The following is a 26317-nucleotide window of genomic DNA, read 5'->3' on the forward strand; positions in this document are numbered from 1 at the left end:
CTTACAGGCAGGCACATTTTTTCTACAAGTGCATTTATGTAATATGAATTGCAATATCTAACTGTGAGTAGTTCTCCAGTATCAAAGCTCTTTAAAGCTGGGGAACAGAAACAAAACTGAAATTACCCAAGCACACAGAAAAACCTGTAGCAAAATCTTCTTATTCCCAGTCCAGATACACGAAGAATATACATGCTTGGTAACTTTTGTTCTGATGTTTCCCTTCCAGTTAAAAAACCACCAAAAATAAAAGAAAAAAGTCATATCTGCTGCTCGCATGTATGTCTAGTTCATCTATAAACTGTAGCAGAGGAAGAACTATAACTCCTTTTCATACTACTTGATTGCTTCCAGTCTGTGATGCAGAAATGGGCATGTCCATACTTACCTAGTCAGGCTTTCAGCAGCTGGCTCAGATGAGACATCCACATCACAAAGCTTTCAAATTAGGTGAGGTGATTCATGCTGCAAGTCCCCTAGAACCTGTTTTGGCAGCTGCTCCTATCCTGCAGTATAGTTAGACAATCTCCTTACATTATTTTAACAAACACCTAAAGTAAATTATTATTTAATTAAATAACAAGTGGTTTATTTTTCTGTCCATCTAGGTTGCTTGGAGACCAGTGGTTTCAGGAATAGGCATGCAGTTTATTCTTGGGCTTCTTATTCTAAGGACCAAAGTAGGGTTTGATGTATTTAACTGGCTAGGCATTCAGGTCCAGGTAAGTTAAAAAATTTATTTTTTATATTATTTTTTGTTTTGAAACTCTTATGTAACAGCCAGGAGTTCAAGGGTCTGTTTCCCCAGATGCTTCCTCCTCTTTAGAAATACTGGGTTGTCAGAAAGGTAGTTGACTTCCTGATTTCAACCTTCTCATTTCTTTTTCTGTCCCATTAATACAAGACCGTATGGGACAGGCTGTTGAGTAATGACTAGAGTGACCCTGTCTTCTAATGGCTTTTACCATCTTCGCACTGAAATTATAACTTGCACCCTCCAAACACAAAACCACTATTGTGCCAGGGTGCTCATAAGAAACTCTTAGATCTGGCTCAACTCCAAAGCATCCTTGCAATACCTGATATGCCAAAAACCTCTGTGATTTAGCTAGGCAGAACCACTGTTGTCTTAAGAATAGCCATAGTCCTGGCCCCAGGGGCATATCATAGTTCTCACAATATATATGAAAACGAATTTAACTACAGGTGGCAAAACCAACAGCTGCGAGCAACAAAGGATATTGAGAGAGGACACGATCTGGCTGTAGGTAGGTGCCCCTGCAGGCAGTATGCAAGCACAAAGTATTTTTTTTTAAATAAGTCCAAAATGTAGATCAGAGAGTACCCAGTGAAGCATGTTCAGATTTGTCACCCCAGGGATACTATTCTCACAGCTGTTCTTTGCAGTACGGATAATTAAGTGCATTTAAAACAGGACAGTGCAGAATGTACTGTTTCTGCATGGAAGTGAAGGACAGGTCTGATGTCTGTCTGGCTGTTAATCTGCAAGCAGTGGGAGTCATTTGGACTTTGTCACTACTTTCTCAGTCTCCCCTTTCGTCTCTGACTGAAGCAGGTCTGGTGCCCCCTTTTGTTAGCTCCATATGTTTTATGGTCACTCCTGTCATAACTCATTACTCCAGCTATTACATCTCATTTTAAACCATATCATTAATTGCATGTGTGGGCATCAGGAGTATAAAAATGTACCACTGTATTAGAATTAAAATGTGGAAGATTTTTTTTTAGACTACTCCTTTAGAAACACATTTCTTCAGCCATTAAATCTCCATTTTAAACTGTATCACTTATTGTACTTATTTGCATGAGTGGGAGTGTAGAAATGCACCACAGTCCTGGGATTAAAAAATAATTTTTTCTTTTAATATAGCCTTTATCGTGTTGCATACTGCAGGAAAATGTGCCCTATGCCTTTGCTGTTTACCTACATACTCCAAAGTAACCTGCACTCCTGGCAGAGGAGGGCAGAGATCCTTCGTTCAGCCAGACACAGTCAATGAAGCCTGGACCCATACAGAGCAGAGCACAAGCTCCTTGAGACCTCAACAGATCTCTGCAAGACAACAAAGAATATTTGCTTAATTTTTGGCAGGGACCTGGAACTTATGGTTAACTTTTGTTGCTTTCTCTCCCTAGACTTTTCTGGAGTATTCTGACACAGGTGCTAAGTTTGTATTTGGCGAGAAATACACAGATCATTTCTTTGCTTTTAAGGTAAGATGGGTTTTATATATACTGTATGTGGCAGATAGGCAACAGAAACAGGAACAGTATGGCTGGGAAATAAATTAATTGTATGTCTTGTGATACCAGTGCAATCACTAGAGAAATCAGCTAAGAAGTAAATTATTCCTTACTCTGTGACACTCCAAATAGGAAATTTAGGAACTCCACATAAAGTCTTTCGTTTACCGCCATACACTGAGTCGACCTCTCCACAAGTAAAGGTGTTATACCATGCTATCCTGTTCTGTCCTAAAGTGTTGTGCAGACCACTGCCTCACAGACATTGCCCCTGTAGAAGTAGGAAGCCTATATATATACACTGATATACTTACCAGATAGAAGAGACAGAAGCTGCCCATGCATAAACAGGAAGAATTACAACACATTATTTTACATTAATAAAAATTAACTCTCCCTGTTGGACCTTGTTGGGAAACTGCTGGAATATGGCTTATACGTTCTGTGCTCTCCAACCGCACAGCATCCTGTCTGGTTTTGCCCTCCTATGTAGCCATGCCATACCTGCTTTGGCTGGAATCAAGCACATATATAGCAAAAAACCCACAAACAACCATGAGAAATAAATTGGACTTTCTCAGAGACCATTCTTCTGTCTGGTATTTCAGACATCTGACTGTGTGCTTACACACTTTTCATCTTCTTTTCTTCTGGAGGAGACATTCCAAACTGGATATTCTTGAATCTTAGCTCTTTCGCCACTTAAGAAGATTCTATCCGTAGAAGATGCTGCTACTAAGAATAGGCATAATACCTTAGAAAGGAAAAAAACCCTAAGCATTTCAGCAAGAAATATAACTTATATTTTAATTACAGTATTTTTGTACCTTTTGTTTCACATTTTAGCCTCCTCTCACCTTTACTCTATTGAATATTCAAGTGACAATTTGCATTCACACATATTCTGGGGGTGAAATGGTTTAATTCCCACCCCAATGCTATTTTTCGTGTTTTTCCAAAATGCCTTATGAATATGATTTTTTCAAGGTAGTTTTTTAATGCCTCCGTGGTGTTGCTAAATACTTTGCTAACTAAAGCTGTAACTAGGGGCCAGATAGTTAAAAGTTGGCTTCTGTGCATGCACACATCCATTAGTTTTATTCTATGCGATAAGCCAGCAAAAGTCATGTGGAATTTCTAGAAGAGGGTAACAGGGACAAGTAGGTTATTTTCACACTGAAAAATAAGAAAGCAAAACCCGCGAGTTGATTTTCAGAGCTGCATATGTCTTGATATAGGAATATATATGGCAAACAGAGTGACAGACAAGTGCACAGCAACATCAAAATGTTCCATCTGTTCTTCTTGTAGAAAGAGATTTCTGTCTTCCAATGTCAGTGAGTGACAGCCAGCCTATTCTCTCTTGAAACACTTGCCATTTATTTAGAATTAAGATGGTCAGAAGTACTTTTTTGTGTTTCTCATATTTTGTGAGGTTTGCATGCAGCACTAAGCTGTGCAAATCTTGTCCCAAGATATTTCCAAGTGTCCTCCAAGAGAAAAGTCTCAATCTTAACTTAGCTTTTAAGACAGAGCAGACAAGTGATAGGGTATGTCTTCACGGAAAACTGTCAGAACACAGTTGTACCCATCTGCATCCTTAGCAGCATGCAGGGACACCTCAGTTTTCTGCTAATGTAGATGGACACAGTTAACCAGAGAAGACACATCCCTTGTGTCTTATGGGAAGCATCCATTGCAACATTTGTGGGCTGCATACATGTAATCCTGAAGAGATCTTTGGTATCAATTCTCCAATGAAACATGGGATTTTTCAGCGTGCTTATTAAATTTATTCATCAGTTAAAACCTGACTATTTAAAGGTATGTATTAGGTATCAGGAGCTATACATATTAGAGACTAAACTTCCTCACAAGTTTGTCCACAGAGAGAGATGTAATTCTAACAGCTTAACCATGCAAGTATATTTACATTGCAGGGCCATCCACTCTTCCTATATGGAAATGCACTAGCCCTTTTTGAACAGTAGGCTTCTGCTACAACTGAGGTCCATCTGATTTCCCTGTCATATTTCCTTTTGCAGTTCTTTCACCATTTTCACAGAGTTGAGAACTGTCTCCACCTACAGGCTGTAATGGTGTGTATATAACCTAACTAAACTGGTGAATTTTTTAATGGCAGAAGTAAGTTGGAGACGGTCTCTTTGTCATCCTCTGCTCAGAGTATCCACATCTTTAAGGCAGACTTAGAGAATAAGGGCACTACAACAGAAAGAGGGAACTGGAAGTCCATGATATATAGGTATGAGTTTTAAGAGCTTTTTTTTTCCTTAGAAGGTATTTCCTGCAGTCAGTGCATGGTTTTTAGGAAAAAAAAAACCAACAAAGGGCACTCTTGACCTTCTATTTCCAAATATGTTTCACATTTAACCAACAAAGGTAACACTGCCAGTTAAGGCTGACATTCCAGCATGACCTCCCCAGGCTGTGCAGATATTCCTACACACAAAGGGTGTGCAACAGCCTCATAGTTACACAGGGAAGTTGTTCTCAGACTCCTTGGATCAGCCCCATGCCTCCTTTTTTCCTAACAGTCCTGCCTCCATGTACACATGCCCGATCCCCTAGCCATCCAGACTGCTCCTCAAATACAAACGTCTGCATGGTCCATTACCCTCCTCACCTCCCCAGATCTTGTACCTACAGGTCCAGCAAGGCTGCACTCCTTCCACCCTCCCCTGATGTGCTGCTAGCCTGAGCTCCTTTCACCCTCTGGGTGCTTCACCACATGCCTGACACTGGAGCACCACTAGAACTTTCCCTTCCCTCTCCCATGCCCCTGCCACAGCTCTTCACCATCAAGGTATTGCCTGCACATGCACATCCTGCCACCCAAGCCCTAAGAGCCTCAGAGGGAGCCCTCTGACATTATTGACTCCATGCCACCTGCTCCCTTGGTTTTGGCACAGCAAAGAGGATGAAGGAGAGGATGGGAAGCTGCAGAAGACACTCCTGCATCAGTTTCCCCATTCTTGTCCCACCTGTAACGTGGAACTCCATGTGGGTCCAGCACAAAGGTGAAGCTCATCTTGGGGCTGGTGGAGAGAAGGTGGTTCTTCCATATACATATGGGACAGAAGGAGTTTTCCTGAGGCTGTTCTCTCCTCTCTCCCAAGTTTTTATCTTTAAAACTTTAGTTTTAGTGACTTTAGTGTATTATCGCAGCGGGGAGCATTTCTATAGAAGAGTTCTGGATTTTTTTGTTGAACTTCTTTCATGTTAAGTGCTTTTCATTGCATTTCTCTCAGCAGAATGCAACTGAAAACCCACTATGATGTGAAGTGTTGCTTACATTCTGTAACCGGAAAAAAAAATACGGAAAAGCATGTTTGAAAGCCATCTGAGGTATTTTCAGAGGAATGTGCATAGGAAACAGACTGAAGGGTGTCTGCTGTCACCCAGCATAGGCAGAACATTGTCTTCTTGCTCCTTCAGCTAAAAACAAACCACAACTCTCAAACCTGAAAGCACTTCTTATCTATTTGGAGTGAAAGATGTGAGGACACTCACTTATGGTTTTTACCATCCAGTACAGACAGTTGACCTTTGCCTGTCTGCCCACTGCTTCTCCAGACCCATTTCCCTACAGGCATCGCAGCAGTCCCTGCTTGTACCAGCATATGGAATCAGCTGGGAGCCAGATGCCTCTCCAGTTAGTACACACTTAGGAACAGGCAGGGGAAATAGCAGGAGAGAAAAGGCAGGGGAGAAAGGTGTTACTTTTACTGAACTAAACTTTCTGTTACCATTGCATGGCAAGCCCCTAGAGGATTGTTAAAAGGATCAGAGAATCAGACTGGAGAAAGCACCTCGTATTAACTTGTTGAAGAGCACAAAAATATACATGAATTGCACTCGCTTCTTTCAGTGAAAGGTTCTGATCATCTAAATTGAGTTTCCAAACCTTTATCAAAATTGTTTATAGTACTAGCTCTCCTCTAGAAAGGCACAGATCTATTTACAGAAAAGGTCTGAACTAACAAAATGTTTTATTCTTTTTTTATTCTGTTCCTTGCTTTTATTTATAATGCATTATGTCCTCAGTTGAACACATATAAAAGCTTCTTAGTGTTAATGATCTGTCTGCCTGTCTTTGGACAGACCTTTTGGGGAGATTTTTCTTCCTGTTATGTACGAGTGTAGAAATGCTGGGATCCTGTGTTTAAAATACTTGAGAATCAAGTGATACTAGTTTTAATCAGGATGAGAAAACAACACATTTAATAACCCATCAAACAGTGGGTTAAGCATCATGCAATTCTTTTAAATTATATGTTTAAGGAAAGCATTTTTCTTTCAGTCTCCACTGAAAGAAACTTTCATTCACTTCTTGTATTTAATAAGTATACACCTGTGATTTTGTTATTAAGCAAATTCTCTCTCTGCATACAGTTACAGAGCTCTTGAATACTCCATGTTGGCACTATAATCAATACTATAAATAGAGCAGAAGAAAAGAGGATTTTTCTGTAGCGTGTTACCAAAAAGCAGCTACACAGTATAGGCTTTCTAAGGAAGCTGCCCTTCATTCTGTGAAATCAAGTCAGCTACAATCCCAATCAAAATCTTTTCAACTGCTGCTTATATAGCGGTCAAACCAATGTTTTTTAAACACAAAGAAGTTGAGCTCTGAATTCTACACCAGTCCCATTGCATATATTTCTGTTCATGGTTTTTGAAGTCTACAGATGATATCCAAGTCTTTGTAGATACCATTGACTAGTAAACATTGGAGCTGACTTAAATACGGCTATAAACCACCGCATATCATTTTAAAACCAGACAGTTTCAAAACTTGCAGTCCTGTTAGAAAACTGTGTAGATACATGAAAAATAGTTAATTCCAGCACAAATATAAACAATGAGTCTAGAAGGTTAAACATTTTACAGCATAAACGGAAACTTAATAATGAGTTTTCAATACCTTTAAGTGTATTTCCAAAAACAGGAGCCTGTTTTTCAAAAACTAAATGGCCTACAGAATCAAGGAAAGGCAAACCATTCTCGAAGTATTAATGATTTTGTGTCTTCTCATCAGGTACTTCCAATTGTGGTTTTCTTCAGCACAGTAATGTCCATGCTTTACCATGTTGGATTCATGCAATGGCTCATTGGAAAGGTACGAATTTCTGCCAGTAGGTACTCATTTGCCTAGTACAGGACACTTCATGAACACATATAGCCAAACTGTAGTATTGCTCCTGACCAAGATGTTCAGGGGCAGACATAGGAAAAGTAGTTGTTTATTTTTAACCTAGGAATAGTTCCAGGTGTTACTATTACTTCAAATTCCTAATTGGCATCATATATCACACTTTCCTCCCCCCTACTTTTATTGCTAATGTCATAGTAATTGTTAGATTTGCATGACTAGTTTTAGCTTCCCTTAGATGCCATGTTTGCTTAAATCTTCCTTTCTGCCTCCCCCTCTCTCAGTCCCCAAGGTGCAGGATTGAAGTTACATCACAGACAGTGGATTTCTGCTTCCTACTAAGCATTGCAGTAGTAATTGCAGATAGCTTCCTATCACAGATCCCCACAATAAGATCGGAGGCCTGGTTCCTTACCTCATGGTCGAAGTGTTCATTTCTGTCAGGTCCTGTGCCCAGTGCCAGTGTCCACTAAGACAAGAGCAAGTCCACAGAAAGTTCACTTACTGCCCTGTCCACCCGATGAGCTTACCATATGGGGAAAAATATCTTCCTGTACAGTGGTAGTAAAGGTTATTTGAAGATACTATTAAATTAAAAGTCCTTTTTCCTTCTCATTCACAGGATTGCTACGTAAGCACTACCAATGTCAACTAGCTGAAATAGTGTGCTAAAATCTCTATGGGGCATTTTTAGCCTTAATCTAAATTTCACTTTTTTTCCCCCTTCATATGATCTGAGTCCCTTTGAACAGGTACATAAGTAATAAGGGCACATCAAAATATCTACTTTGATTAATTTAGTTTAACAATTTAGTGCCCAGGAGGAGTCTGGGTTACTCTCAGTTCTGTTATATTATTCCCTCTCTGGCTTATTTTAGCACGCTACTATTAAATGAATGTGCCATGTCTTGAAGCTGAAATCATTAACTCAGGAATGCAGAAAATATTTTAAATTGTCTCAGAACTCTCACATTGACATGATTAATTGAAGAAGTGTGTGGAATAGGCAGACCAATATGTTTGTTTGGGGTTTTTTGTATCATTTTAGGTTGGTTGGATAATGAAAATTCTCATGGGGACAACTCCTGTTGAGTCTCTGGTAGCTGCAGGTAACATATTTGTGGGACAGGTGAGTTGGAGCATAAAAAAACATAGTAGCACAGGATTACTGAATATTGTGAAATACGCTGCTCAGTGAGCATCTGTGTACAGAAAAATCATCATTTCATACGAAGCTAGGACTCCAATACAGCACGACTGGTGGTTAATTTCCAGAATTCCAGTATGTTCATATGTCAGCAGTGATGCACAATGCGGAGTGAGTTTTGGGAGCCATATGTTTTCCCAACAGAAAGTCAAGCATAAATGCAGATGATAGATCTCCCTTAAAATGACTACCAGACTACTCCAAGGCTATGAAGAAATAACAATTTCAGGGTTTTTTTAAATTGAAAAGGCGAATGGCACGAAAAGAATGCACATGAGGCAGGCAAGGCAGGAGAGACAGACAATGCAGAAAACTAAAAGCTAGCGCTGGCTGTGCAAGGCCTTACCTACAAAAGCATGGGACAGTGTCTAACATTCCTCTTTATGGGATATCCATTAAACCTGTACTACAGGCTTCAAAGCAACGTGGAAAGATCACAAAGAAACATCCAAGCTCAAAAGTGACGTTAGCATATCAGTTATTTAGCAGTACTGCATCACTGTATCACACTGCTTCAAGACTTAAACTAGTACCTCCACATGATACTGCCTCCAGGATGTGCCCACACACATACCAGAGGGGCTGGGAGGTTTAAGCTACCCATATCAGCTGGTTTCACTTAACACACAGCCTTGCACAGCTTTACTTGCACTCAGACCTGTGGCTATCCCTAACTTACTCAGAACTGGATTAGGATTTCTTAGCAATTTCATTGGGCCTTCAGGAGAGACAGCAAGACAGCAAGAATTGTCTTCAGACAAGATGGATGTTGGTACAATTTTCCTTCTTGCGGTAAAAAAACCCCAATCTGTTAATGTTGAGAGCACTCATTAGCACTAAGATTAACTAGTCAAAGACACCTAAGAAAGCATGATGCAGCCACTCATTTTTCTGCTCTGTTAATAAAATAAACCTGTCAAATTTCAAAGGAAATTCTTAATTTGGTAGATGTTCTTCACTTCCAGACAGAGTCGCCCCTCCTGATACAGCCTTTCTTACCGTACATCACCAAATCTGAACTCCATGCAGTCATGACAGCAGGATTCTCAACTCTTGCTGGAAGTGTCTTAGGAGCATATATTTCTTTTGGGGTAAGAAATGAAACAAGAAATATACTGTTTATCTGAAATCATGTTAAGCATAGAAACCCAGCTAAAATGCCTTGGAATTATACTTTGAGTCATTCCCACCGCCACCACCCCACCACCCCTTTTTTTTTTTCTTCTGAAGAAATTAATCACAAAAAAAACCCCTGTCCTCTGACAGTAAAAAGGATACCAAGATCTGACCTTGAAGTAACCTGTTAAGTAGCACAAATGTCTGCATAATGATATATAGAGACTTCCTGCCATAGCTGCAAAGAGATGACTGATTTGTATACTTTCCTACAGTTCAGATGAACTGACATGTAGAATACACTGACTGATCAACACTCCCACTTCTGTGGCAGTGATACAGATAAAGTCCTTCAGGAACTAGTGTGCTAGCCATATGAGCCTGAAGAGTTGACTTGTGACTGAGGTTCTGGTGGTGTTGTATAAATACAGATAATAAGTGTCCCATCTACTAAGGGGCTGGCAACATAAAGCCAGAAAAACATAGCTGAAGGTTTGGTTTATGATCAGGGTCACTGGAGGATAGTTGATGAATATGTTTGTTCCATGTTTGAATAAAATACAGTGGAGAGGCAGGGGCAAGAAGGGAGTATTAGCCAAAAAGACTGAGAAAGTAAAAGAAGGAGAGATGGAAATACTGCAGAATTTACCAAAGGAGTTGTTTTCTGTAGAAATTTGTGGAAGAAGGGGTGAATAGAAATTATATTACGCCATGTAATATTTTTTTTTGTAAACACAGCTTCAAGGGACAAAACCAGTTTTCTGTCTCTGCAACACGCACAGGGGGTGTTAAAGCAGGCTGGCTCTCACTCACCTGCTCTGCTGTTGCTACACCTAGCTGCACTTGAAGGACCTGGCTTTTTGTGTAGCTTCTTTTGCTTTCTGGCTTGCCACTAGAAAGGAGTGAAGCAGTTTGCATCTTGGAAAGATTATTCCATACTTCTAACTACTTAGGGTTTTCCTGTCTCCAGTTTGCTTTCTCCTCTATTGCTCATTCTCTTCTTTTCTTTATGATCAATGTGAACTTTTTAATGACCACCTGTAGAAAAATCACCCAATCATCTAATGATTTTAATTGCTTTCCTCCATGTTTGTGTATGATGTGGTTAACACAGCTTATTCTTCTGTCACCTGGAATTCTAGGTTTCCGCCTCCCACCTAATGACTGCTTCTGTCATGTCAGCACCAGCATCGTTAGCCACTTCCAAACTATTCTGGCCTGAAACTGAAAAGTCTACAGTAACTCTGACGAGTGGCCTACAAATGGGAAAAGGGTAAGCTGATCTAGGCTGTAGTTAATAATAATAGTCATGCAAAAACAAGATTTGCATGACATTCACACATAGGCTTTAGGGGCAGTACATGGTAGATGTGCAAGCAATATATTACACACCAGTATATCCCAAATGAGTATTATTTTAATTCAGATGCAATGTTCCCCATTACAATGTAAGTAGGTGTCACTACTCATTGGGACAGGCACTGAAATGCCAAGGACCTGACCCAGACAGTAAACTCTCAAAAGAAAGAGGAAAATGCCTACATGAGACGAGTCACCAAGGGATTTTCCCATTTGCTCTGTTGCTGTCTTTCCTTTGTAATGAATCTGTAAATGTAAACAAACAAAAGCAAAGGTGGAGCAATAATTTCAACAATGACAGCACCTTACTTGTCACCCATCTGCAAGGAGACTCACTTGCCTTGAGAATGACAAGCAAAGCAAAATGGTTGGTAAGGAGCTGTTCCTGTTCTTTGGCATTTCTGCAAGGGCTGCCTGAAAGAAAACCAGTGCCCACTCCCTCACTCCACCAGTGCCACAGGCAGCCATAGTACTGAGACCTGATCCAGATCTTGCCCAACCCTGAATGTGCCAGAATTCATCCTCAGAGCAGCAAAAGGATACCCTTCCAGTGGCTCCCAAGAGGATCGAGAGCAAAAACCTATTCTACCTCATCATTTTTTCCCTATGAGTGATCAGATAGCTTCAGTAGTAGATGTAACTTTTAGTTCTATGATTTGTTCTTGAAATAAAAAATGTTTACACTCTGATTTTCTTTTCATTGATAAAGTGAATCAAAGAACCTGCTGGAAGCTGCCAGTCAAGGTGCCTCTGCTTCCATCCCGATGGTAGCAAACATCGCCGTGAATCTGATCTCCTTCCTTGCCCTGCTGGCTTTCCTTGACTCTGCTCTCTCTTGGGTGGGCAATCTGTTTAACTATCCACAGCTAAACTTTGAGGTATGGTCTCCAGGTCCTTCATGCCTAATGCATGTCTTTCTCAAATTAAGTGCCTCTGTGGTTTTGTTGTGGGTTTTGGTTTTTTTTTTAATATGATCTAAACCCACATATTTTCATGTGCATGTTCCTGAAAAATGTCTTTACAGCCAAAGAAAAAATTGTTGCCATGTAAATACTTTATTCATTAGTCCATGTATAGCGAGCAGAGTATGTTTGCAAATCATTTTATGCTATTACCTGCTGCCTCTGACTTGGCAGCCAATCTTTCGTTTACACACTTGTCAAGTCATTAACACTTCCTTCAGCTAAATATTAAAGTGGCTTTAGCTTCAGAAAGTCCCATCAAGCCCTTAATGCTCACTAGCATCACTTAGATAAGGACACTGGGGCAAGGCCAGACTTGTCTGAATCCACGCTTACTCAATACCACAGTTCTCAACACAATTAAATTGTAAAACTGCACCCAAATCACTCAGCTGGGAAAACAGATTTTAAACAGGACTTCCTTTTTAACATGTCATTACATCATTTCTGACCCAATGCAACAATCTTAGTACAATGGGTTTAGGCTTTTTGTTTTGCAAGCTTCCAAGGAAAGTCCTGTGTCAAATAAAAATACAACATTGTGACAAAGGTGCTGCTGAAGTGAATAGACACGCACAGCAGATGCGGCTTCAGCAACATTAAGATGTTACCCTGCACAGCTTCCACAGATTATCCCACTTGAACAGACACCCACGACAGAGGAAAGGCCCAAGTATGCGTACCTCAACCACACTGATGCAAGGGCTGGTATTTTAATAACTGCTGGATGGAGTAAGTTTTGGACACATAAGATAACCCACAAGGATCTGAGACCCAGACATGCTGCATTCAGCCAGCCATGTCTTTTGAGGGATACTAACACCTAGCCTTTTGTGGGCAGAGAAACCAGTCGCAAATAGTAACTGTTTAAACACCTCAGTTACATTCACTAAGGCCAGATAATCTGATTAAACCCTTTCACAACTGGAGCTATTGTCACTCATATAAAAATATGCTATACTGTGATATGGGATTTTTTTTTAATTTGCAAAAAACTTTTAATGCTGGGAAAAAGGTACAGATTTAATTACGTCAGATGCACAGTTTTTATGCAGAGACAACTCTTTTATTTATATCAGTTGGAGTCCAATAACCTGGTAATTAAGCATGTTCATTAACGCATTTGATTTATCAGTGGAAGAACTAGAACTCTCAATTCTCTAATCAGCTCTTTAACTCAGCCTTCCTTCTTTGCTTCAAACACTATGCCCAGTCTGAAGCTATTGTCGAAGAAAAAAGGCACAGAAACTTTTGTTTTACTTTAAGTGTAAAATTAGGGATGTACATAACTGCTTTGTTATACCTAGATTTTGGGTTAGTCTTTTAAAAATTACTCAAGTACACCTTACTATTAAAATCCCTCTATCTCCCAGACTGTTGGAAGTAATAATTCAAGGCCAATTTTCCTCTGCTGAAATAAACCCATCCTTATTTTAAGTTTAAAGAACTTATTGCATGGCATTGTTCTTTGACCAACCATATCTTTTGACCTGCTTTGTCTTATATATTTTGCAGAACATTTGTGCTTATGTCTTCATGCCATTTTCTTTCATGATGGGGGTAGACTGGGAAGACAGTTTTATTGTCGGTGGACTACTAGGTTACAAAACTTTCTTCAATGAATTTGTAGCTTATGAGCGCCTCTCAAAACTGATTCACAACCGAAAAAAGGGTGGGAGCATGTACATTAATGGTGTGAAACAGTATATGAATGTAAGTATTCTACAGATTTATTTGATATAATAGTTTTCTGCTAAAACTCACCTTATTTTTCAATATGGGCATAAATGGATAATGGTTGCATATTATTCTGAAGTGTGTCTTTCAGTGACAGAGTTCAGTTATGAAAATGCAGCATTGCTTTGTGAGGCCACCATGACTGTCATCACACTAGCTATCTCAAACAAACGTAGCAAAAGAAAGGCATAGTTATGGGGGACATGAAGGTCCCACAGGACATTGCACTTAAAATGAAGACTGTCTTCAAGGTGGGTTTCTTCTCACATCATTTGTAGCTAGTACTTCCCTATGGGATATTCTCCCTGGGCAAGAAAAATCCTGGGCAAGAACTGGAGGATCCTCGTGCCTGCAGAGGGTTAGCCAAGCATTAAGCTTCAAGAGGGGTATCCAGCAAGCTTTAGGTGGTAGCATTTAAGTTATTACTGGAACACCTCTGATGGACATTACTTTCTCCAGTAATCTCCATCAGAGGTGTTCCAGTAATACAAAAGGGCAGTAACACAAGATGTGTTATTACATTGCATACACCTCCCTTGCTGCACTGAGTCCAATCAACTTCTTTCAACCACCAAAGAAGTTAGTTTGCATGAGGATTTCCAGCCTGGAAACCTGGGCCCACCTCTCATTCATACATCCACCCAGATTCACCCAACAGGATACATAATTCTTGCTACAGTGCACTGAGGAAGAAACCTAGAGGATGGCAATACGAAGGACATCCTAGATGTGTGCACAGGGGCAAAAAGCATGCAGTGATCAAGGCTGACCTCTGCAGCTATGACTGCTCCCCCATATGGCATTCACACACACAGCCTGCGCTGAGTTTGTCTTCAGTCTAAACACAAGCAATGAAAACCATGATATCTGGCTTAACGCCTGCACTGGCCTTTCTTCCTCAAATCAAGACAAATTTTCACCATAGAGGACTTAATATGGAAAAATCCTTTTGTACAGCTTTTAATTGTCATTTAATCTGGGGTGGTGCTATGGATACCTGCACTATATACAAAACCAAACCCATGTTCCTGACCACTTGCATCCCTCATTACCAGAACATATTTCACAAGTGGAGGTAAAAAGCCAGGTGGTCTGATCAATTACTTACATGTTTGCCTGAGCATTACTAGTGTTCCTGGAATTCCTGGAAATAGGATCTTGGCCTAGATGGACTTTTGATCAGCTCAGCTACAGTCATGTTACATTTTATAAGCATAATATGGCTCTAAACTCCTGAATAAGTGAAGGTTTTTTTAAATCTGGAAGTCAGATCTGGAAGCCTTAAAATGCAGATCACATTAACTGTATTTCATCTTTTTCTTTTTTTTCTTTTTTTTTTTTTAGTAAGATGTTGTTTGTATAGAACTTCCATGTTCACTTCCAATACATAGGAAGAGCTGTACTAGCTTCTGTGGTAAAAAACTCTGACATATAAAAATTATTTTGATTCCTAACACTAGTAAAAACTGCCCAGTAACCATTTTAACTATGGTACAACAGTTCAGGCGAGAGTGCACTTGACTTCCACTTTTAATTTCTCTTCAGCTTCAAAAGTCTCCAATATATCCAGGCACAGATACTCAGTCAGAGTGAGCAAACAAGCAGTCTTCTGAACTCCCTCACCTGTGCTAGTAATAACAAGGCTACCCGTGTTCAGAGCTAAGTGCAAATGAAAGCAAGGAAGTCACAGTACACAAAGCCTTTTCTACGAAGAGTAGGTAGAGTGGGTACTTGAAAAGCATTTTCCTGCATATGTGCAGAGTGACTGAAAATACCTACATACTGGCTTTTATAAAGCAGGAATGGAAACAGAGAAGCTTTTAACAAACACGAAACATACCAGAACACTCATTCGGGCATCTTCAGCTTGGGCCTAAAACACATTAAATAGGAGTTCAGATTCATTTGCTCTCCTTTCCCAAAATACTTGAAGTACATGTATCTGAAGGTTTGCAAGGTTTGTAGCCTGATTTCACCCAAAAGTACTTCTGTGTCCTGTAAGGGGTCCCTCAATGGGGGCAAAGGCCAACCCAAACTTGCCTCTGCTCTGAGGTCCAGACTGAGGTGGTGTTGCCCAAGAGGAAGAAGGTGACTGAAGTGGGGAAGGTAATAAGCTGCTAATGGGGAATGCAAAATCATAATGTCCCTCTGCCTGTTACCACACCAAAGCACCCACAGAGACACATTTCCTTGTTCTCCTTCTGTGCCTGGGGCGGAGTACACACAAAGCAGCTTTGTACACAGAGCCCTCTGCTTGTTCAGGGGCAAAGAAGTCAGGGACACATACCAAAACTTGGGGTTTCAATGCCTTATTGTAGAGGCAGTCTAGCTATGAACAAGAAGCTGGTTAAAGGTCTCTGACTCATACCTTCAGAAAACAGCAGCCAGATTGTCACTAATAAGATAAGAATTATTTTTTGTCTTTAATTACTAGTTCTTAATTCAATGAGGCACAGCAATATACATGAAAAAACAAACCACTACATGATTTATGAGTCCTCACACAGGCAATGGGTATGAAAGCCTGCACCTTTTAGCAAGAGAATGAGCCTGTCTTGCTGAAAGCTGCACAATGGGGCAACAAGCAAGCAAGCAAGAATGATTTCAATCCTCAGGGCACTGAGCCACAATGCTGTGTTTTCATACTTGTAAATAAACGCAAGAGTCTCAAACCACTCAACAGGGTGTGTGTTTGTTTTCCAGGTTCGCTCTGAAGTCATTGCTACCTATGCCCTTTGTGGGTTTGCCAACTTTGGCTCCCTCGGACTGGTGATAGGAGGCCTCAGTAAGGACACCACTCACAGAAAATTTATTTGGCAAGCAAATCCCAGTGAAAACACCTGCAGTACCAAACAGGCTGTGGGTGAAGCTTAGCAGCATTAGGGGATGAGCAGCTGCTCTGCCGAGACCCAGCACCCAACCGTGCATGGAAAAGCTCACAGAGGGCCAGAGGCTTTGGCATGGAAATTCTGTGACAGGGGCTGAAGGCAAGGGGAGGGGACCAAGCCGTGCCAACAGGACTCCCAGTCCAGCCCTCACACCACAAACCTGAGCTGCTACAGCCCTTAGGCTTCAGGGGAAGAAAACCATCTCGGTAGCCTGCTGGTTTGAAAGACAAACTTGTCTGTTTCCTGTAAAAATATCACCTATGTGCAGTAGGCTCATAGGGAAAGGGGGCAGGGCAGGGGGCAGGAGGAAGGAATGTTGGGGAAAGGCTTTTCAGATCTCAAGGGAAAAAGAAAAATTGAAAAATCATCTGGGTTCCTCACTGGGCAGCCAGCATTGCTGGCAGCTGCCTTTACCCTGGAGACCTAGCGGGCCCTGTAGTGCCAGTAGTGGGACAGCACGGAAGAGCAGCACCCAGCCATGGGGGCCAGACGCCAGTGCTGTGCCTGGCATTTGCTTCTGAAAGCTGCCATCAGCCAGCACAGACATGCAAACTGCCAAAGCAAACAGAAGGCGCCATTTTATACACAAGCCACCATCTTAACAGAAAGAGCCAACACTGGCACTAAGCCTTCAAACGGCCCACTTAACTTGTCTCATTTTCCCTCCTTGTTTCTCCTGTTTCAAACTGCAGGGTGCGAATTTCCTCTTCTAGTGGAAGAACTGGCAGGCTCATCTTTTTTTATATGTATTTATGGCTGACACGCACTTTCATTTTCTTCCTAGCAAGCATTGCTCCCTCAAAAAGAAAAGAAATAGCTGGCGCTGCTTTCAGAGCTATGATTGCGGGAACTGTCGCCTGCTTCATGACCGCCTGTGTTGCAGGTACCGTACCCGCGCTTGGTGTCCCCTGCAGCCGGTGACCACAGGGTGGCAGCGCGTCGGCACGGCAGGCACGGCCGAGCGGCACCGGTCACTCAAACGCTGGTATTTTCGGGTTTGGCAGGATTAAAACTCATTATGCGACGAAAAGTTCCTGGAAACTAGAATATGAAAAGATTTATTTTATCTCTTCCATTATGTCTTACCCCCTACCCGCCACACACACCCCCCTTTTTTTTTTGTGTGTTAGTCTGTGTGTAACACATGACTCATGAACAAAGCAAGTTATAGATGAGTTAAAATCCCTCCCCCACACCACTGGCTACAGAAATACAAAAGTAATTACGGAGCAAAATTGGAGAAGTGGAAGGAAAGGAGGGTGGAACAGAGAAGGAGCGAGGGCGAAGCTGAAAAACTTTTTTGCCTTAATGTTAAATTGACATTTTGGGATGCTAGTGCTCCCACAGAGCATTTAAATTAATGAAACTGTCCTAAAGTGGGATTCAACAGCAGATCCTTATTCAGTCTTGCCTTCAAGCTGAGTAAAGAGCCATTTTAGGGAGGAAATTAAAAAGAGTATAGTATTAACAGTACAAGAGATTAATTAATTGACCAGATATGATTCAGCAGGTAAAATTTATCTCCACTGTTGAACAATCCCTTTCCCAGCTTTCTTTCTGAGTGTGTGATATGCAGAATTGCATGATGAAGGCTAAAGCACTCATATTCCTCTAGTGATGAAAGATCTTGGTTTTTCATGTAGCTGAAAACAGCATGTCTGTTTCTACCACAGCTTCCCTATCCCTTTGTGTTCACTGCAGCAACAGAAACATACACATTTTAAGGATAAGCCCACACTATTTTCTGAAGGTTATAGAACCAGTACACTTGAAATGTCATTATCTCACAGCTCTCCATGAAGTTTTAACATGCGATACTACTCTGTATAACTGAGGAATCAGGGAGCCTTACTAAAATGTGTCATTTCACAATCCTGGTCTTAAGAATAACATTGCCAACAGCCACTGGGAAATCTTTCCAAAACAATAAAATCTGCTTTGGAAAGAAAATTACATCCCACCCACTCCTGCCATGACAATGCTTTCCTTATGCCCAGAAGAAGGTAAAAGAGCCAAGCAATTTCTACTACCCCAGTTAAGAACACATTAAAACTGTGTCTGGGTTCCACAACTATGTACAAGGGGATGCCACTTTGATATTTCCCAGGTGGCTAACAAGGCTAACATCTTGGCTTGCATCAGACACAGTGTGGCCAGCAGGACCAGGGCAGTGATTGCCCCCTGTCCTGGGCACTGGTGAGGCCGCACCTCAAACGCTGTGTTCAGGTTTGGGCCCCTCGCTGCAAGAGGGACGCTGAGGTGCTGCAGCGTGGCCAGAGCGGGCAGCGAGGCTGGTGCAGGGTCTGGAGCACAAGTCTGATGGGGAGCGGCTGAGGGAACTGGGGCTGTTGAGTCTGGAGAGGAGGAGACTCAGAGGAGACCTTATTGATCCCTACAACTACCTGGAAGGAGGCTGTAGGCAGGTGGGGACAGGTCTTTCCTCCCAGAGAAGAAGTGACAGGACCAAGGGGAAACGGCCTCAAGATGCACGAGGGAAGGTTTAGATTGGATATTAGATAAAATGTCTTCACTGAAAGGTTGGTCAAGCATTGGAACAGGCTGCACAGGGGGTGGTGGAATCACCATCCCTGGAAGTGTTTAAAAAATGCATAGATGCAGTGCTTAGGGACATGGTTTAGTGATGGACTTGGCAGTTGTGGGTTAACCGTTGGGCTTGATGATCTTAAATGTCTTTTCCAACCTAAATGATTCTTCAAGTCTTCATTCTTCATAGGATTCTTGTCTCTTCATTACTGCATGGATGCTGACATTACTGTTTATAGGAAATTTTGGAGAAATCTAGCAAAGCAAAGATGAATAAACCATAACTATCTCCATTTAAAAGAAAAGTTCCTATATTTACTTGTACTGCTATAAATGCATCATTGCATCATAGCTCCATTTTAGTTGATGAAAGCACACTGGCCCAGCAGTGAAAGAGCCACTAGCATACCTTTTAGTAGCGTTAAAAGGGGCAGAAAAAAACAATAGTCTAAGTGGCTACTATAGTTTAATTTCTACCTACAAAAAAATGTTTGTGGTCACCCCTTAATCCAGTTCTGTAAAATTATTTGGATTTGTTAAAAATTCCACAATCAAGGATTTCAATCTTATACCTTCACAGAACCATCTTGGGGAGTGATTTTGTGTCATTTAGAATGTTTCATCTGACCATGCCCTGGTGACTGATATTCCCAGGTCTTCCTCTTCATTACTCATTAAGAAAATTTTACTTACTTCACAGGAATGCTGACTGTCCCTGGTCTGGAAGTTCCTTGCCACGTCTTACTAGGAAATGCCTTCAGCTCCACAGATTTCCCTGTCAACAGCACAGACCTAGTGGAATGTTGCCAGCAACTCTTCACCAGGTATTGAGCAACTCTTTATCCTTCTATCAGCATAATTGAGGGAGCTCACATATTCTTTAAAAGCCTAATTTTATTTTTTGTATTTAGCTTTTTTCCTTAGGCACTTGTTTTCCATGAACTTGAATCTTTTGAAGAAACTGATATTTTAATGCTTCTAAATTTCTTCCCTCTTCTTGGGCATTTCTCTGTTACATGCCAAACAGAACCAGAACCGACAGAGAAGACAAAACATCTTTGTCCAAACCTAAGCTCCCTGAAAGGCTAGAGATAGATTATGATGTAAAGATTCAGTGGTCTATCTCAAGGTCACCTCAAATAGTAACAAAAAATGAATCAAATATTTGAACCAATATCACATGAACATAGTATCTGAACATAAGTCTAGCTGAAAAAAGCTAGGAGCTTTTCCTTCTGCTGTCTATGAATCTAGCTGAGCGTAACAGTAATAATGCTTGTTTACATATAAAACTTTACACACATTTGAAGTAGAAAAATATTCTGAGGTAAATTGTATTTGATAATTCTCTATCCAAGTTAAAGGAAAAAAACCAGCTATGTTAAAAAAGGAATATATTCAGACTTAACATTATCCCACAAAGAACCAAAGGTACACATATTTAGATTATGGCAAGAAACTTTTACATTAGTCCTAATGTGCTGGGGTTTTTTTTTCCATTTTCACAACTAACTGCTTTAGAAATAAATACTCTAATTCACCTTTTTTCAATGCTATTGAAAATACAAGAACATCATCCTTCTTTTCTCATTTCTTTTAGTAAAGACAATGCTCTAACATCAAGCACTTGTCTACAACAGAAATATACAATGCAAATGTAACAGTGATGTTGCTGTACTCTAACCTACAAAAATTCTTTTGACAAAATCCTCAGGCTTTTCAGAATTGTTTTGATTTCACTGGATCTGCCTTCATACCCACTCGCTTAACAAAAACAGGGGGGTTTTGTGTGTAGTAGAGCAGTAACTTATTACATCTTCTCAGTATCAAGACTTCTGGCAGCATGAAATTTAAAAAATTTCACATGTTTAACTCCTCATGTCAAGAATCAAAATTTCAGTTCTAACTTCAGGTGATATTTTTTCCCCTGTATTATTCTTTTGACACATTTCTTCTTTCCATGCCTTGGCATAAAATGTAGTTTTGAATATTGGCATATGCAGTATGTGAGGTGGCCTTATTTTTATGGTAACAGTTTTGGATTTAAACTCTTAACAAAAATGTAATTTCAAAAAATCATTCATGTTGGTGTCAAGATCACCAGCTTCTGCCTGAACATCAGCACTTGCATACCACAGAATCACAGAATGGTCAGGGTTGGAGGGGACCTCTGGACATCATCTCATCCAACCCCCTGCTAAAGCAGTTTCAGCTGGAGCAGGTTGCACAGAATCAAGTCCAGGTGGGTTTTGAATGTCTCCAGAGAAGGAGACTGCACAGCCTCTCTGGGCAGCCTGTGCCAGGGCTCTGTCACCCTCAAAGAAGTTGTTCCTCATATTCAGATGGAACTGCGTGTGTTGCAGTTTGTGCCTGTTGGCCTTTGTCTTTTCACTGGGCACCACTGAAAAGAGTCTGGTCCCATCCTCATGACACTCACTTTTAAGATCTTTGTATGCGTTGATATTGGTATGATCCCCTCTTGGTCTTCCCCAGGCTGCACAGGCCCAGCTCTCTCGGCCTTCCCTCGTGAGGGAGATGCTCCAGCCCCCTCACCCCCTTGGCAGCCCCCCGCTGGCCCCTCTCCAGTCGCTCCCTGTCTCTCCTGAACTGGGGAGCCCAGCGCTGGGCACAGCACTCCAGGTGCGGCCTCAGCAGGGCAGAGCAGAGGGGCAGGACACCCCCCGCACCCGCTGGCCACGCTCCTCCTGATGCAGCCCGCGCTGGCAGCGGCCTTCTTGCCCACCAGGGCACACTGCTGGCCCACGGGCCGCTCGGTGTCCTCCAGGCCTCCCAGGCCCTTCCCCGCAGAGCTGCCTGCCAGCAGGTCAGCCCCAGCCCGTGCTGGTGCGTGGGGTCGCTCCCCCCCGGCGCAGGACCCTACCCCTGCCTTTGCTGAGCTTCATGACGCCCCCCCTGCCCCACTGCCCAGCCTGCCCGGGCCCCGCCGAACGGCAGCGCAGCCCCCGGGGTATCAGCCGCCCTCCCAGCGCTGTACCACCAGCAAACTCGCTGCGGGCACGCTCTGCCCCTTCACCCAGGGCGCTGGGGGGTGGGCTGAGCAGGACGGGACCCGGTGCTGAGCCCCGGGGCACAGCGCTGGCTGCGGGCCCCCAGCTGGGCTGCGCCGCTGGTCACAGCCCTCTGGGCTCTGCCATCAGCCAGGCCTCAGCCCACTTCCCTGCCCACGCGCCCAGCCCACCCGGCCTGCGCTCACCTGGGGCGGCTGTGGGAGACAGGGTTGAAAGCCTTGCTGAGTCCAGGTAGTCAAGATCCACCACTCTCCCCTCGTTTGTCCATCCATTCCGTCATAGAAGGCTATCAGTTTGGTCAAACATGATTTCCCCTTGGTGAATCCATGTTGACTACCCCTGATAAGCTCATTTTCCTCCACATGTTTAGAGATGATGTCCAGGATGAGCTGTCCCATCACAGTTCCAAGGATGGAGGTGAGGCTGACCAGCCTGTAGTTTCACTGCAAGGAATTTCTGTTCTTGCAACCTGAAGTTCCAAACCAGTTTATCATAATGTTGAATGAGTATCACAAATTTCTTTGCACAGTAAAAATTATCTGTGATGCTGGCTACATTCCTTCATTCATATTTCTTCACCGCTCCAACTTTTCCTCATCACAGTAATTTTAACTCTACCAGATTGCTACAAAGACAAGAACTTTCTGTGTTTTCACCAAAACGAATGTTGAGCAATGTGGTGATGCAAGTCGAGGCGGACTTGAAAGAAACACTATGTCTGCGTGGCTGGGTTTGGATAAAATGGCCTTTATTGTTTATACAAACTATATATCTTAGACAGTGCAGGTGTTAGACCCTGATAGGTTTTTGTGTCCTTCTTCTTGCTTGCTATTTGCTGTTGCTGTAGGTGCCCGTATGCTGCGGTTCTAAGTTCCAGTTCTTCACACCCTGTTTACATACCTGACAATTTGTGGCTGTCTTAAAGGTACACGGCTAAGTCTTTGAGGTCAACTAACTTATCTGCAGACCCCAGAAGAGCAACTGCTTCAAAGATCCAAAAACATTGAATAGTGAAGTGAAACCACCAATATTTCAGTTATTTAGGAATACATACCCAAAGCACGGGTACTTTATACAGAAAACCAGGCATTACCCTCACAAAAAGGGAGAACATCTGGTCATGGCACACGGCTGATGTTTGGAAAATCCATTTAATTTCTCATGAAATTTAACACATTTAAAGTTGCTTTGGAGAAAGTGTGTCTCTGTGTGTGTATGTGCACATGCACAAGTGTGTGTGCATGTGGATGTGCATATGCGTGTGTGTATATATATACACACTATATACACGGGAGGTGGAGGGAGGGGTGAAAATTTCCATAAGAGAAAAAGAGTATATCTGATTTCTGCTTTTCTCTCCTTCCCTAGCGTAAATCATTCTCAGGAGATCTTCCCTGGAAGAAACTACAGCCTAAGTTTCTTGAAAGGATGTTGCCAAATACTGGATCAACCTGCTTCTCATTGTACTTAAATTAAGCCTTGTCTTTTGGGTGGATAGGCCATAAATAAGAACTCTGTTCCTCGGTAGGAACATAATAAAAAATTTCCTTTTCCATAGCAAGTGTCAGACCCTCTTCCCACAACCTTTACGTTCCATCTCTTAGCAGCCTGATTCTTCTGACTTGCTTGGAATTACACATGAGTTAAACAAGATAAATGCAAGACACCTTTTGCTGCAGGTTTCTTCTCCCATTACAGATCAGAAGGGAACATTTCTGAGCTTAATTCTCCGGATTTCATCTCTACCCTAAAACTGATGTATCTGTAGAATTAAACTACTGTGGGCAAGAAGAAAATCAGATTTAGAGGATATGACTGCCACTTAAAGAAGTTGTGAACTAGAAATAATATTTAGAATTGCCATCCATTCCTAATATTATTTCTGCTCTGTTTTGTACCAAAGATATGTTTTTACTGCATGAAAGTAAATTACTCTCTTCTCAGAAATCTCTACACATTTCTTCTAGTAACTATGGCTGCATGTGAACTGAACTGCTAACATGTGGTGCACCCCACCAGGTAGGTCACTGAAGCACTCAAATCAGGGACTAGCCACTTATTGTAAAAAATGTAGGTTTCCTGTAAAACTCAGTTTATTAGCTTAATCCTCTAGAAAATTATAAATGCCAGTATTACTACTACTTGTGATTTTTATCACAGGTATCATATTGTTAGGTGTTTTTCTTTGGCCTCATCCACCTAGTTTTAGGAGACTGCATGTCAACCCCAGTTTTCAGTGTTTGTGAATAAAGTTGCTAATCTTGATTATGGCAGATATATACTCAAATATTTTATGCAAACCTGTGCTAAAGAAACTGCATGTGTTTGGTCCACCATTTTTAGCCAGCATACTGGTTATGGCAGGGTTTATCTTTCAAATAAGTTTAGAGTCTGAAATAGAGAAATCTATTCTTTCAAGGGCAATTAAGCCAAAAACATTAACTCTCACTGTCAAGCAGAACACATCCCACACACTCTGTTTATTAGTCAGTCATAACTGGCACTCTCCCTCCTGGCTGCTCCCTAACATGCTCTATTTAATATTAGGCTTTTAAAATGGCTGCTCTTCCCATTCCTGCAATTGTAACCTGGTAAAAGAACTATTCCAGCTAGTAAAGGTAACCATGCATGAACTTCTAGAAAAGCCCTTCATATAGCTTGAGGCATCAGCATTCCTCCTACAGAAGAGATGTGGAGTTTCTTCTCTTTTTTGACACTCTATAGCAGGATTATATAGAAGGCAGTTTTAGCAGAGGATATGTGACATTGCCTCTACCTACACATGGTCAAAGAGACTGCCCTCCTGGTTTGCTGATGGCTTAATCAGAAGATGATATACATGGGGCGTTGCATGCTAAATGTGGCAAAAATTGCAGCAAAAGCAGCATGGGATTGCTAAGTACCATCATGCTTTCAGGTGACAACTTCGCCTCTGTTGTGATGGTACTAGGAGTTCAATGTAGAGATCTTTGTGTCTCTCTTGACACAAAAAGGGAGCTGCGCACTTCACCTACTCAGGTTTAACCTGGCAGCTTAGACCCTGGATTATCAGGAAATGAACACATTTCCAACAACGTGATTGCCAGCAACAATGAACCTGCAACAGAGCTGATAAGAAACATTTGATTTAATGAAATGCTTGCTGGTACTTGTGGTGGCTTGATCCTGGCTGGATGCCAGATGCCCACCAAAGCCGCTCCATCACTCCCCTCCTCAGCAGAACAGGGGATGGAAAATATAACAAAAAGCTCATGAGTTGAGATAAGGACAGGGAGATCACTCAGCATTTACCATCATGGGCAAAACAGACTTGACTTAGGGAAATTAATTTAATTTATTATCAATCAAATCAGAGTAGAAAACTGAGAAATAAAAACCAAATCATAAAAACACCTTCCTCCCACCTCTCCCTTCTTCCTGGGCTTAACTTCACTCCTGATTTCTCTACCTCCTCCCCACAAGCAGTGCAGGGTGGTGGGGAATGGGGGCTGCAGTCAGTCCATCACATGTCTCTGCTGCAACTTATTCCCCAGGGGGAGGGTCCTCACACTCTTCCCTGGCTCCAAAGTGGGGTCTTTCCCATGGGACACAGTTCTCCACAAACTTCTCTTACATGAGTCCTTCATGCTCCATGGGCTACAGTTCTTCACGAACCGCCCCAGCATGGGTCCCTCCCACGGGTGCTGTCCTTCAGGCACAGCCTGCTCCAGCGTGGGTCCCCCCGTGGGGTCACAAGCCCGGCCAGCAAACCTGCCACAGAGCGGGCTCCTCTCCACATGGGGCCACAGGCCCTGCCAGGAGCTGCTCTAGCACAGGCTTCTCAAGGGGTCACAGCCTCCTTTGGGCATCCACCTGCTCTGGCGTGGGGATGCAGGTGGGTATCTGTTCCACCATTAACCTCCATGGGCTGCAGGGGCACAGCCTGCTTCACATCGTAGTCTCCATCAAGGGCTGCAGGGGAATTGTGGCTCCGGTGCCTGGAGCACCTCCTCCCCTACCTTCTTCACTGACCTAAGGTGTATGCAGAGTTGTTGCTC

At 42.1% G+C, this 26317-nt stretch overlaps 1 protein-coding gene across 1 annotated transcript in view; it reads left to right on the forward strand.

Annotated features, from left to right (window-relative positions):
• Positions 1–24409, forward strand: part of SLC28A3 (solute carrier family 28 member 3) — a 46497-nt gene extending 22088 nt beyond the window's left edge. The window contains exons 6-17 of the mRNA XM_056324893.1: positions 609–722; positions 2158–2235; positions 7325–7405; positions 8487–8567; positions 9611–9736; positions 10904–11034; positions 11830–11998; positions 13598–13795; positions 16523–16604; positions 17492–17590; positions 19952–20075; positions 23649–24409. Of these exons, the coding sequence (XP_056180868.1) occupies positions 609–722; positions 2158–2235; positions 7325–7405; positions 8487–8567; positions 9611–9736; positions 10904–11034; positions 11830–11998; positions 13598–13795; positions 16523–16604; positions 17492–17590; positions 19952–20075; positions 23649–23751 (1386 nt within the window). The 3' untranslated portion in view covers positions 23752–24409. The remainder of the gene's footprint in view (positions 1–608; positions 723–2157; positions 2236–7324; positions 7406–8486; positions 8568–9610; positions 9737–10903; positions 11035–11829; positions 11999–13597; positions 13796–16522; positions 16605–17491; positions 17591–19951; positions 20076–23648) is intronic.
• Positions 24410–26317: the final 1908 nt, after the last annotated feature.

This window comes from Falco biarmicus, chromosome Z, assembly GCF_023638135.1.
Source record: "Falco biarmicus isolate bFalBia1 chromosome Z, bFalBia1.pri, whole genome shotgun sequence".
In the NCBI taxonomy this organism is placed as follows: domain Eukaryota; kingdom Metazoa; phylum Chordata; class Aves; order Falconiformes; family Falconidae; genus Falco; species Falco biarmicus.